Source organism: Pangasianodon hypophthalmus, chromosome 9, assembly GCF_027358585.1.
Source record: "Pangasianodon hypophthalmus isolate fPanHyp1 chromosome 9, fPanHyp1.pri, whole genome shotgun sequence".
Lineage (NCBI taxonomy): Eukaryota > Metazoa > Chordata > Actinopteri > Siluriformes > Pangasiidae > Pangasianodon > Pangasianodon hypophthalmus.
In genome coordinates this window covers 9,951,324-9,964,780 of record NC_069718.1, presented here as the reverse complement: position 1 = coordinate 9,964,780, position 13,457 = coordinate 9,951,324, and the positions used below count along the sequence as shown (strand labels likewise).

General features: G+C 40.2%; 1 protein-coding gene across 2 annotated transcripts in view; it reads left to right on the top strand.

The window, feature by feature from the left end:
* The window catches only part of med12 (mediator complex subunit 12), a 41,930-nt gene that overhangs the window by 16,990 nt on the left and 11,483 nt on the right, over nucleotides 1-13,457 (top strand). For both annotated transcript variants that reach the window (XM_026918733.3, XM_026918732.3), the window contains exons 17-30: nucleotides 620-738; nucleotides 1,370-1,513; nucleotides 1,703-1,866; nucleotides 2,763-2,894; nucleotides 3,022-3,249; nucleotides 3,699-3,843; nucleotides 5,570-5,690; nucleotides 8,342-8,449; nucleotides 8,649-8,762; nucleotides 9,096-9,259; nucleotides 9,542-9,721; nucleotides 11,649-11,720; nucleotides 12,266-12,426; nucleotides 12,679-12,840. In XM_026918733.3, coding sequence (XP_026774534.3) covers nucleotides 620-738; nucleotides 1,370-1,513; nucleotides 1,703-1,866; nucleotides 2,763-2,894; nucleotides 3,022-3,249; nucleotides 3,699-3,843; nucleotides 5,570-5,690; nucleotides 8,342-8,449; nucleotides 8,649-8,762; nucleotides 9,096-9,259; nucleotides 9,542-9,721; nucleotides 11,649-11,720; nucleotides 12,266-12,426; nucleotides 12,679-12,840 — 2,014 coding nt within the window. The remainder of the gene's footprint in view (nucleotides 1-619; nucleotides 739-1,369; nucleotides 1,514-1,702; nucleotides 1,867-2,762; nucleotides 2,895-3,021; nucleotides 3,250-3,698; nucleotides 3,844-5,569; nucleotides 5,691-8,341; nucleotides 8,450-8,648; nucleotides 8,763-9,095; nucleotides 9,260-9,541; nucleotides 9,722-11,648; nucleotides 11,721-12,265; nucleotides 12,427-12,678; nucleotides 12,841-13,457) is intronic.

The window sequence follows — 13,457 nt, the reverse complement described above, 5'->3', positions numbered from 1 at the left end:
CATATGTGGGTTTTTTCCATTTCAGGTTTATAGGACTCAAATTTGTAGCATTCAAAATTTTAATTTAGTTGGATTTCTAACTTGAAGCTTATTTTTGTCCTGCTTGCTGTCTTTTCTCTCTCTCGCTTCCTGTTTGCCTCCCTCTGTCTGTCTCTCTTTCTCTGTTTGCCTCTTTTAATCTCTGTCTCTCTCTCTCAATTTCCAATTCCAAAGTACTTTATTCTCTCTCTCCCTCTTTATTTTTCCTCTCTCAATAACCAAACGCGTTCATGCCGAGCACTGACCCACAGCTGTCGTTGTGGGATATGCGTATCTGCAGGCCATTTCCATGCTAATAAGCTTTTATTTGCTCATTATCTCCCTGCTAAGTGTTTGGCCCCAGTCAGCGAGAGTAAAGCACTGCTCTGTCTTTGACGTCTAAGTTACTTTTGAGCCATTTAATATTTTACTCAGTACTTTTTCCGCCACGCTTTATACCAGACAGATTATCATCATCATGGACCCAGTGTGCTGCAGCATAGCATCCGTACATTTCTGAGACATCTGTGTCCACTGATGAATATTTTAAGTATTGACTATTTACCTGTTAATGTGTTTCTGTTTCTCTGTCTGCCCCAAGGAGGAGAGGAAGGACAGAAGAGGAAGAGAAGTAAGCCAGAGGCCTTTCCCACTGCAGAAGACATTTTCTCTAAGTTTCAGCACCTCTCCCACTTTGACCAGCACCAGGTCACCTCTCAGGTTAGATTCTTTAGTTTCCTTTTCCTCGGTCACAGGCCTGTGTTTATATATGAGATAACCTTGCTTAGCTGTATCAGTTCTTAAAGGTAGACTGTTTAAATGCACACAAATAATGTGAGCATTGCCAGATTGTGACTGGTACGTGATTATTTAACTGGTCATTTGAACAGAATATCACAATGTCTTAGATCAGATTAAAGCCTTTATTAAATTTCACAAAATTTGATACACATGGTTTTTAGGTGCACGTCTGGTTTGGTGCCAAGCGATGAGAAATAAACTGTTATTGCGTTGCGATGTATTTTATTACAAATAAATATAAAAATTAAACAGTGCAGAGTTTTCCTTATTACTTAGTTAAACGTTAAATTGCTTAGAAGGTGCTTAAATTAAAATGTATCTTGGTACTGGAAAATGTACAAAAATAATGATAGTTTTTCTGCTTGGATTGTGTAATTTTGGAGTTTCTCCATGATCAGATACCTGTGGTCAATTTATTACCAGAATATCCACCCCACCCCACCCTGCCCCGCCCCACCCCCGCACGTGCATTTTTTTTGTACACGTAAAAACACACTGTTCAAAAATCAAACTGATCATTGGATTTGTCTGTGTGTGTGTGTGTGTTCAGGTGTCCAGGAACGTTCTGGAACAAATCACCAGCTTTGCCTTAGGGATGTCCTATCACCTTCCCCTGGTCCAGCACATCCAGTTCATCTTTGACCTCATGGAATACTCGCTAAACATAAGTGGCCTCATTGACTTTGCCATTCAGGTACTGAGGGACTGAAAGAACTGAAACCTCTCCATGTTTATCCTTTACTACTTTCTACTGCTAAATATTGTAGAAACGCTGTATTAGGTTGCGGATGCGTGCATACATAAAGTATCAGCAGAACAGCATGACTACCACTCTCATCAGTCAGACATGTCATTATAATGTGACTCACTGTGTGTCTGTTAGCTGCTGAATGAACTGAGTCTAGTGGAGGCCGAGCTCCTGCTGAAGTCCTCCAGTCTGGCAGGCAGCTACACCACTAGCCTGTGTCTGTGCATCGTGGCTGTGCTCCGACGCTACCACTCCTGCCTCATCCTCAACCCCGACCAAACTGCGCAGGTCTTCGACGGGTACGGCCGCCATGCTCACTCAGACACGTGAAGACGTCTTTGTTTCCTGCTGTTACAACCAAAAGACTAGTTTGATCAGATATGTTAATGCGGATAATGAATTCGAGTCTATTTCTGTTGTTGCTCCAAACCATTTAAACCTGTGTAGTTGGACAAAATATGCCATCTGCATAGACAGTACATATCTATACACAGGATTGCATGCAAGCGTAAGACAAGCAATAGTTAAAACTATACTTAATAGCAATAGTAGGAGTCACTTCGTCACACTGACATAATGCTAACCGGTGATTCCAAACTTTTAAGCATTTTTTTTTACTCAATAACTAATTCAGATCTGAGTAATTCTTTATGGATTTGTTCACATGGAGGAATAAATCTGATTTATTTCTTAAACCAGGTGGCTGCATTGCATATTATATCTGATTAGATCCCATTTGTTTTTGTACTGTAGCCTCGTTTGCTCACAAATTGGTTGCTGTAGTAACACGGAGTAGTGCAGGGTAGGCAAAAATTAGCTAGTTTGCAAGCTACCTTCATGCAGTGGATTATTTTTACATAAGGACCATGTTTAGTCACCATGCACCGAATAATGAGAACGTAAACACATTAAATGTGCTTTGATTTGTTGTTTGACTTGCGTGCCCAGAAACATTAACTGGAATAGGTGTGATCAGTTTTTAGATATGTATTTCCCCCCTTTGAGACTGAACAAAATTTTTCCTGATTAAATCGAATGTCAAAGAATGTATTAGAGCTGCCTGTTTGAGCATAGCTATAAGTGTGCATGTGATAGTGTTTGATGGTTATGTAGTAATATTGTGATCGGTGTGTGTGTGTGTGTGTGTGTGTGTGTGTGTGTGTGTGTGTGTGTGTGTGTGTGTGTGCGTGTACAGGCTGCGCATTGTGGTGAAGTCAGGGGTGAATCCTGCAGACTGTTCCTCAGCCGAGCGTTGTATCCTGGCCTACCTGTACGACCTCTATACCTCCTGCAGTCACCTGAAGAGCAAGTTTGGAGAGATCTTCAGGTGAGAAAGAGTTCAGTTCAGTCAGTATAAATGTATACTTCTGTAGATCCTCTCTCAGCACTTCACCACAGATTGTTTCTTTGTACATATGTCTAAGTCATTCCACAATGTGGTTTTTTTTCCTTAGTGAGTTTTGCTCCAAGGTGAAGAACTCTATCTACTGGAACATCGACCCATCAGACTCCAACATGCTGTGGGACCAGGTGTTTATGATCGACGCCATAGCAAACCCTTCAGCCCACAACCTCAACCACTCCATGGTGGGCAAGATTCTCAACGACAGCCCAGCTAACCGCTACAGCTTCGTGTGTAACGTCCTGATGGACGTGTGTGTGGACCACCGCGACCCTGAGAGGTAAGAATGTTTCAGAAATCCATTTTGACCTGTTTCAGTTCCTCAGAGGTTAGTTAGGAATGACCTCTTTCTGATAATGGCCGCTCAAGGACTATGTTAAAGGCACTACATCTTCTTTTTAGACACAGAAAATGTAGCTCAGATATTCTGTTCTCCGCAAAGGGCTGATGTGACTTCAGATTTTCTTTTCAACCTTCCCTGATAAAACTGATCATCTCTGTAGGTTTTAGTGGCAGGCTTGTGTACCATGAAAAGACAACAGTGATTTAATAAATATTTAATAATTGTATGAATGTGTGTTTACTGTTATTTTGATTACTGATAATAGGAAAAGCAATATTCCCCATTCTTGTGACACAAATTCTTCCAAAATCTGTTAATGTGAATTTCCTTTGAAGCCACTACCTTTGTTTAATGTTAGAAATTGTGTGTGTGTTGTCTTGTGTCAGGGTTAATGATATCGGTATCCTGTGCGCGGAGCTGACGGCATACTGCCGTTCTCTGAGCGCAGAATGGCTGGGTGTCCTAAAGGCTCTGTGCTGCTCTTCCAACAACGGCAACTGTGGCTTCAACGACCTGCTCTGTAACGTGGACGTGAGTACACGCACACACGCACACACACACACTTCTCACACTGCTTACGATACATGTTTATACTGCACTTGTTACTATTTCGGAAAACCAAACGGTAGACTGTGGGATATTGTGTAGACTATGACTTTGCCAGTCATACAGAAAGTGAGAAAGAGACTTAAAAAGTTATTAAAATATGTATGAAAGTGAAAATGACTCAAGTGTGTGTGTGTGTGTGTGTGTGTGTGTGTGTGTGTGTAAATATGCAGCAAGTGATTGGGGCCAAAAAAATCATTCCCTGAGGTGATTAGTTAGTGAAGTACGATCACTCTTTCCTCCGGGTCATTTTTTTTTCTTTTTTTTTTTTTTTTTTACGTAATATGTAAGGAAGTTGCTGTGTACCTGTGAGTGTGAGAGAAAAACATTACACCAGATTTAACAAGATTAACAAGAACTCTTTCAGCTTAACAAGAACTCTTTCCTGATCATTAAAAGCTGGCTTGCTTCCTAACTAGGGAGTTTCTAAATGTGTTAATAAGCAGCCAAGGATGAGAATGTGCAGATGAGGCAGTGGCAAGCTTTATACGGGAGAGGGGGGTGTGTGTGTGTGTGCGCGTGTGCGCGTGCGTGTGTGCGCGTGTGTGTGTGTGCGCGCACATGCACTCTTCACCCCTGTACACCTCGTGCTGCTGAGATTCAATAGAGTTGAACCAGGCAGGAGTGGAGATTGAAAACTTGACAGAGGGGAAAAGCGTTAATATCTTCATATTCCTTTTTGTAAATGTGCATCCATTTATAGATACATCATGAAATAAAGTACAGGCTCTGTATTCTGTTGCACTCTTCCTTGATTATTTGTGTGGCTTATCTGTCAGAATTGTTATGGTGGTGTTTTAATTACTCGCTCCTTTTCTCATAGCTTTAAAGCTGGAGATCTGCCGTAGTACACTGATAAAAGTGGAATATGTGGTCGGTCAGATCTAAGAGAAGGTTATGTTTCTCATCAAAACGTGATTTCATTGCTTATACTAAACTTAATCTAAACATGTTTCTAATTGCTAGATTGAATTACGTAGAGTAAGCATGATCCATTCATGTGGGTATTAACGTAAACCAATGAATCTCGCGAGGATGTTGGCGCTGACAGGAACTATAACTCTAATATTAAGTTAATGCAGTTAAAACATGCAGTGGAATATCGCAGTGGTAATGTGGCTGTTGCAGAACGCCAGCGACGTGGGTTTGATCTTCAGTTCGGGTGAGAGCGCAGAGTTCACTTTTATTCAGGGCTTTAAAAATACTTCAGAAAATCAGAAACTTGTTGGATATATACGAAAGCAAATTGTGTTAGCTCTGTTTGATCACGTGGAACTGATGTATGCATTTGAATTAAGTAAATTCAATGAGCTTTTTTTTTTATTATTTTTATAAAGTATAGTTAAAACTGGTTTACACTGCAGACCTTGAGATTAATGATGCTCTGTAGTCATGGGGACTATTAAAAGATAAGGACCATGCAATCTGTGGCTTAGGACTATTGCAGAGTGACAGTTGGATGTCTGGGGTGGGGGTGATCAGTAACAATTAATTTGATAGTGGTTGCCCATCTGTTTCACCAGGGGATGGATTTCCAAAACGTTTGATTTTAAATGCCATTACGTCTGCTCTCTGGGATGATTTAGGAGCTGGTCATGACAAAGTTAATTACAAGTCCCCCTGCCTAAAATGTCATTTTGTTTCCCTACAGGTGAGTGATTTATCGTTCCACGACTCCCTGGCTACGTTTGTTGCCATTCTTATAGCTCGGCAGTGTCTGCTTCTGGAGGATCTGGTGCGCTGTGTGGCCATCCCTTCTCTCCTCAACGCTGGTACTGTATTAAAAAAAAACCTTTGTAATAAATCCAGGTTGTGACCAAGCCAAGGCCTTAATGCAGAACAAAATCTAATTCAATCCCATTAAATACAAGTTATTGTTTAAAGCTGTGTGTGTCTGAGCACATTCTCAGAGGAAATTAGAATTGGATGAAACAGTGACATTTCAGAAAAGAAGCTTTCACAATCAGTGGATGAAATGGATGACGTGTGTTAAGAGTTGTCTTAGGCTGTAATCGGTAGACTACAAAAATGCTACAAAAAGTCTCTCAGTTCTTATTGATTCAAGAGCAAATAATATCTTGTGCAGTTATTTTGTATAAATCTGGTGGAGCAATGCCAAAAAGCGATCAGTCCAAATGTGCCTCTGAAAAGCTCAAAAGTACAAAGGTTGAGTGGGAGCAAGACTTTGGCTAACTGTTCAAACCAACCTCCCGCAACAATTTAATTAAGATGCCGCTCACATGTAGGTCTCAGACTGAAAGCTAAAACTGAAACGGAGAAAAAAAAACATGTCTGGTCTCCAGCATTTCTAGAATTTACCGTCAGTCTAGAGAATAATCAGCACCTAACTAATAGATTAAAGATAAAAATAATTTTTAGAGGAATTTTACAGCCGTTGCACCAACCAGACTAAGACCAGGCATAAGTTTTGCACATCACAACACTGATGGCTAAACACAACAGCATCAAAACCTATTTTAAAAAACTGCTATTCATTCATTTTCTTTCATGTTCCACCCTAAATTATTTATTTATCCTGATATCATAAACAGCTATCATATGGATGATATCATATTTTTCGGAGAGAATGGTTTGATTGCTAATAAGCCTCCCCTGTTTAAAAGCCTGCTTAGTGTAAATGTGATACTAGATCCCTTTGCAATAAACAAGCTAATGTTTACGATGGTTGCTATAGAAACAGTATAGAGTCTGGCTCCTGGCTGAATGTTCAAGACTTAAAATTCAGTTTATGATCATTTGACTTGAGTTACAACATTTCCTTGATCCTGCCGTTACCTCATACATCTAGTTAAGAGACAGGACGCTCTGGAGCTGCTCACAGGGTCTCGTGCTGGCAATATTGACAGCGGGTAACGTTATGAACATTCAGAGAAGATGCAGCATCAACAACAGCACTCTAAACAGCACCCTAGAACGCTTCAGTAGCACCGCCGACTGCTTTCACTCTTGCTATTTGAAATCTGCATTAGCTCACTATTCGTAAGTTCATGCCTGAGAATTCGGTATCAAGCTGTTTGTCTCTGTCTGCACTGTCAGTCTGTACTGCAGCCAGAGAGCTGCTCACATGCTAGACAAACAAACATTTCATGTCTCTCTTGCTGTTTGGAGTAAATATAGCCATGAAGTCTGGATCAGCCTTTCAGTTTTAGCAATATTTCACAAAGCGCTTCTGAAGTCTGTTTTTAGGGCTCCTCACAAACATTTCAAAGCAAGTTTCTGTAGAACCTGTGTCTTTTTGCGTCTGTCCGTTATATTTATACAGCTTGTGTAAGAGTGAGGCAGCGAGTGTGTCTGCAGTATCGTGGTGCAAACTTCCCACTGTGTGGATACACTGCATTCACACAGCTCTGAAGCAGTGACTCATGGGGAGACGCCGGATCAGACTGCTGGTCCTGTGTGCGTGTGTGTGTGTGTGTGTGTGTGTGTGTGTGTGTGTGTGTGTGTGTGTACACTCATGTAAAGAGACTCCAGGCTTGGTGATTCATATCCCAGTACACCCGATTCATTGTGGTTTGCTCAGACCCAGGCGTGTCTCCAAAAGAGGTGTGTAACCAAAGCAGTTATGGTACAACGATATAGTCACTGATGCTAGAAGACATTCATCCTGTGTTTATATGATAAGATCACAGTCTGAACAGTGTGAAAGTTTCTCGTGTGTGTATGTATGTATGTGTGGTGCTAATAGCAGTAGTCCTTCTCTCACAAAGCCTCAGCTGGATATAGCATTCAATGTCAGTGACTGTAATTCTAATAAATATTTCCGCAATGTTGAGTTGAGATAAGAGGCCGGAAAAATTAGTAAAGTCCATGCAGCGACTCGCGTATAGGCCAAGAATCCTCTCAGCCTCGCAAATCAGGTTTAAAAAAAACAGTCATGCTAGAAAGAACCCTTAGAACCAAACAAACACAATTTGTTAACATTTCTGTGGTTTTCGCTCGGAAATAAGACATGAAACTGATGGACTTAACCTGTGCAGATGTTGTGGTGGCTTCATTGTGTACTTTTTTTCCCGTTAGAAGTACTACTCGGATGGGATAAGATTTCCAGACGTGTCTGTTAAGTAATGTTGCTGGGGTAATTATGATTGATTCACACAGTATAAGCAATCTCTGTGTAAATCACAGCTGGGAGTGTGACCTCTTTTAATACAAACTGATTGTTCTTTATTATTACTATCATGTGGCAGCAGTGTGATGCATAAAATCATGTAGATAGAGGTAAAGAGCTTGAGTTAATGTTTACATCAAACATCAGAATGAGGAAAAATGTGGTCACAGTCACTTTGAGTGTGCCAGGGTTGATGGTGCCAGACAAGTATGTAGAAGGTTTCCTGAACAAAAGGAAATGAACAAGATGTGATCTTGTAATAAGATTATTTTTATGTATTTGTGTGTTTTACAGCCTGTAGTGAGCAGGACTCCGAGCCAGGAGCCAGACTGACCTGCAGGATTCTGCTGCATCTGTTCAGAACCCCTCAGAGAAATCCATGTCCACAGGACAGCAAGACAGGTAACACACACACACACACACACACACACACACACACACTTGTCACATGTGTGCGTGCAAGCTTTACAGGTGCTTTCATTGCATCATATACCAGGCAGAACTAAAGAGATTGGTGAAACAAAATGGCTAAAAATCTTAGATTACTTTTATCTTGTTTTATTTGTAATCTCTGAATAAAATGTGGTGTCGTTTTCCTTAGATAAGGCAACAGTGGGCATCAGGTCGTCATGTGATCGCCATTTGTTGGCTGCATCTCAGAATAGCATTGTAGTGGGTGCGGTGTTTGCTGTCCTAAAGGCTGTCTTCATGCTTGGTGAGGTTTCTTCTTTTTTTTTTCTTTTTTCAAATACCATGCCAGTTTTACTTTTGTTGGAATTCATATACACATACATTAATCATAGTGTACATCATTTGAGATATATTGTATATATATTTTATATATTACCAGATATATTTTCCTTAAAATTTTTGGTTTGTTACAGACCTGATTAATAAATTCTGACAAGAATATTTAAGAAAAGTTAATAAGTTGCAGTCGGCATTAAGAAAATGCTTAAGATTTGAAAAATCTTTTTGTTAAATGGTTGCAAAGGCTGTGTATTTGTGTGCATTATGTCTACTGTGTATGTGTGTGTTCGTGTTGTAGGAGATGCTGAGTTAAAAGGCTCGGGCTTCTCCCACCCTGCTGGCTTAGATGACATCGGGGAGGATGACATGGGCTCTAAAAAATCTGGAGGCCGCAACATCTCCATAGAAACAGCCAGCCTAGATGTTTACGCCAAGTATGTGCTGAAAAGCATCTGTCAGCAGGTGAGAAACCACAAGAGCATCTGCTTTTATTTTGGTGACAAGTCAAGTAAAGGAGTTTAACGCTGTTCATTTAAACAGTTTGGGTTCATGTAGCTGTAATGTCTTCAAAGAATAACAGTATTGGCTTTTTTTTAAAAAAAAAACAAAAAAAAAAAAACAGTGTGGGTTGTTGAAATAATGCGGCTTTCATGGCACTGGCACTCAACACAGGCTCTAATTCCCTCATCTGAAATTAAATGCCTTGCGGACCATCGCTTCATCCACTGTCCGTCTCTGTTTCAGGAGTGGGTAGGAGAGCGCTGTCTCAAATCTCTCTCTGAGGACAGCAGTGCTCTTCAGGACCCAGTGCTGGTAAACATCCAGGCACAGAGGCTGCTGCAGCTCATCTGTTACCCACACAGACAGCTGGACAGTGAGGAAGGAGAAAACCCTCAGAGACAGCGCATCAAACGCATCCTCCAGGTCTGATACACACTCACGGGCATTAAGTTCATGGCTATAAATAAGACTTTTTGAATTTTGGCTAGCGTCATGGTCTGAATAGATGAGACATTTGGTTTGACTTATAATAATAAACACATACTTCTCTGTCCATTCGTGTTTAAACATCAAGTTATCGTTCTTATTTTTATTAAAAAAAAAAAAAAAAAAAACAAGCCATGCTGTCAATGCACTAATCAGACCAGAGAGAGTAAATGATAAAAGATCTACAAAACTCAGTGAAAACTCTTTCTTTACAAGAAGTCAAGTAGTTTGTTATTTCAGCCATATACAGCCAGTTAGTACATAGTGAAACGAAACAACGTTCCTCCAGGACCAATGTGCTACACAGAACAACACAGAACTACAAGAAATGTATCTGATTAGCTACAACAGAGAATCTGCTACATATTCAACAGGTATCACAGAATTACAGGCAATTTTTAATACAATGATAGGTTCTGCTACAATATTTTTTTGCACGTTTGCTTCAACATTGCTGAAACACTTTCCCGGGACTGCAGTCTGGCAGTCTGCCAGTCGACACCCCTGGTCTAGACACTTTGCATCTTTTAAGTATTACAAAAAGAATTTACAAGAAATGCCCCTTTTTAAACATAGTTCAATACAGGAACAACACTACAGAGCATCACTTTTATTACATGTTCAGTGGAACCTTAAGTGTGTTCATGTGATTATTTCAGTCTGCAGCATGCACTGCCATTATATCAGTGTCCCAGTGCATGTAGCTGATACTCCGAGTACCCTGCCATGTTCCATCCATCATATTAGTGACCTTCAAGTGAACTCCTGACTGAACAAACCCAAGTAACTCCCCACCCCACATCCACCCTCAGACCCCCCCCACCCCCCCATGTGATCACTGTCCAGCCGTGTATTCAGTTGGAGGGCATTGGGGTGGTGAGGGGATCTGTTTCCACTTTGAAGTAGCTGCTCTACAGTTTCATCTGTGCAGCTCATTTCTGTTCCCGCTCCTCACCAAAGTCTAGTCTGCATGCTAATATGAGTAAAGCTGGAGATAAAGCCTGTTCACAGAAAGCCTTATGTGAACATTGTTAATAAATCAACAAAAAAATAAGTGGCGATGTGCCACTTGTGGGTTTCACTCACTTTTATTTTATCTTTTCTTGAGGCAGATTACCAAACCTAATACATCACCTAATTGAGGCATACAGTGTGAATCCAGCTTAATTAGAAGAAAAAAAAAATACTTGTAAGGGATTTACTGTACGTCTTGTTTTGGTTGCCTGGAAACCTACCTGACTAGTTAACGTAATATAATAACGTATGGAGAACTCACTTGCTAGTTAATTGCCTTAAAACTGTGCTAGTGCAGAGGTTTCTACTGTGGTACATCATGCAACCTCACCAAGAAAAAGTCAGCAGGTGTTTCAGCCATGAGATGAGTAGCTCACACTGTCATTACAGCATTGAGATACTGGCATGCTACGTCGAAACACACACCAAATGAAAATTTGTTTTTGCGAAAGTCAATAAGGAGTAAGGTTTTTTTCTGGTTGATAAACCAACTTGTCTGCTGGACAGCTATGAATTAGAAATAAATAAATAAATAAATCTGCTTGTCCTATCCACAAGTGCTACTGATTTGTCCACCCCTGTTTTTTAATGATGAGACATGAAGTAGTGTAGTATAAGAAATGTAAGGTTTATATAAAAGTGTAAATGGTTTCTTTCTAACAGCCACTATTTAGTCTGTTTGGATCTGTACGGCAATCTCAAGCCTTCATTTCTCTGAAGGTTCATTACATCATGTGGTATAAATTAAAGTATGAGTCTCTTAAAACCAACACTCAGCTCTACCCTTTCACTTCCCCATGGTTTTGCCTGCACTCACTCGTTTCATGCTGTGTCTGTTTCTCTCTTGCAGAACCTGGATCAGTGGACCATGAGACAGTCTTCTCTTGAGCTCCAGCTAATGATCAAGCAGAGCTCTAATAACGTAAGTCATCTCTCTAAAAATGTAAGAAGTTTACATGCTTTGAATTTGCCCCTAAAAAAATGTGGTGGAAATAGGAATATGATTGATATGATCATTAGTAGTTTTTTATTAAAAGAATATTTCAGCTGTTTTAACACGGTTTTAACACAGCATCTGTAGCATGGGTGTGATTACAGGCAATTATTTCAACACATTTCCTCTTACTGGGAAGAGAACGAAAGACTGCTAACATGAAACTCACTTATTTTGGAAGTCAAAGAGCAGTCTGTGAATTTCATTTCAAAGAAAGCAAAATGAAATCTCTTAAGTAATCAAAGCCACAAAAATAAGACGACTGACAGATTAACAGAAAAACCATCATTAAGTCTAGGAGTCGTGTGTTTTTATTTTTTTTTTTTTTTTTTTTTTTTTTTTTTTTTTTGGTCACCTATCTGTAGATTAGGTTGAAATAATGCTGAAGTATTCCTTTAGTGCTGTTTTTAATATGATATTGGAGATGGGGTTATAGATTAGATATCGATGCAGCACATTTTCACTGTGTACAGGAGCTCTATTCCCTGCTGGAGAACATTGCCAAGGCAACCATCGAGGTTTTCCAGAAGTCTGCGGAGATGAACTCCAGTAACCCTTCCTGGAATGGCTCAGCTGCCTCCAGCAGCTCCGTCTCCAACAGCAACAACACCAGCAAACTCAAACCAGTGCTCAGGTGTGTGACCCCAATCAGGGCTCGGCAGAAACCTCATCCTCTCAGTGCCTCTCTCGCCTTACTGGGTTTCTGCTTGATGGAGGGCCTTTTAAACTTAGTGTAACCTTGTGAACTTTAAAAGAATAAGGAAAATGCATCAGTCAGTGATATGGGGATTCTAACAAACAGCCATCATGCCATGCCAGTGCAGTAGTGGCAGCCTGTGTGGAGCTGAGGTGACGTGTGTGTGTGTGTGTGTGTGTGTGTGTGTAGTTCTTCAGAGCGCTCAGGCGTGTGGTTGGTGGCTCCACTGATCGCTAAACTGCCCACCTCAGTACAAGGACACGTACTGAAAGCAGCAGGGGAGGAGCTGGAGAAGGGGCAGCATCTAGGGTCCTCCTCCCGCAAGGAGAGAGATCGACAGAAACAGAAGAGGTACAAAAATCTTTTGAAATCAAAAGAAAAAGCAACTTCTTTTTCTGTCTTCTATCTTCATTTAAAAGGAATGAGCAATATGGCAAAATGTCATATCATGATACCCAGTCTCTTCCGAAAGTATTGGAACAGCAAGGCTAGTTCTCTTGCTTGTGCTATACACTGACGACATTTGGGTTTGAGATTTAAAAAATAAATAAATAACGTATACGAGATGATAGATCAGAATTTCAGCTTTCATTTCCTGTTATTTACATCTAGGTGTGTTAAACAACTCCGAATATGGTAACTTTTGTTTTTTGTTTAACACATCTAGATATCAGGAATATCTAGGGATATCAAGAAATGAAAGCTGAAGTTCTGATCTGTTGTTTCATTTATCTTTTGATCTCAAACCCACATGTCTTCAGCATATAGCAAAATTAATAAATAAATAATTGGCATTGCCGTTTCAATACTAGATAGATAGATACATAGATACATAGATAAATACATACATACATACATACATACTTACATACTTGCATACTTGCATGCATACATAAATAATTGCTAACCAGCAAATCTATACCAGTAATGCACTAGTGCCACATAAAGATATCTCTATTTATGTAAAC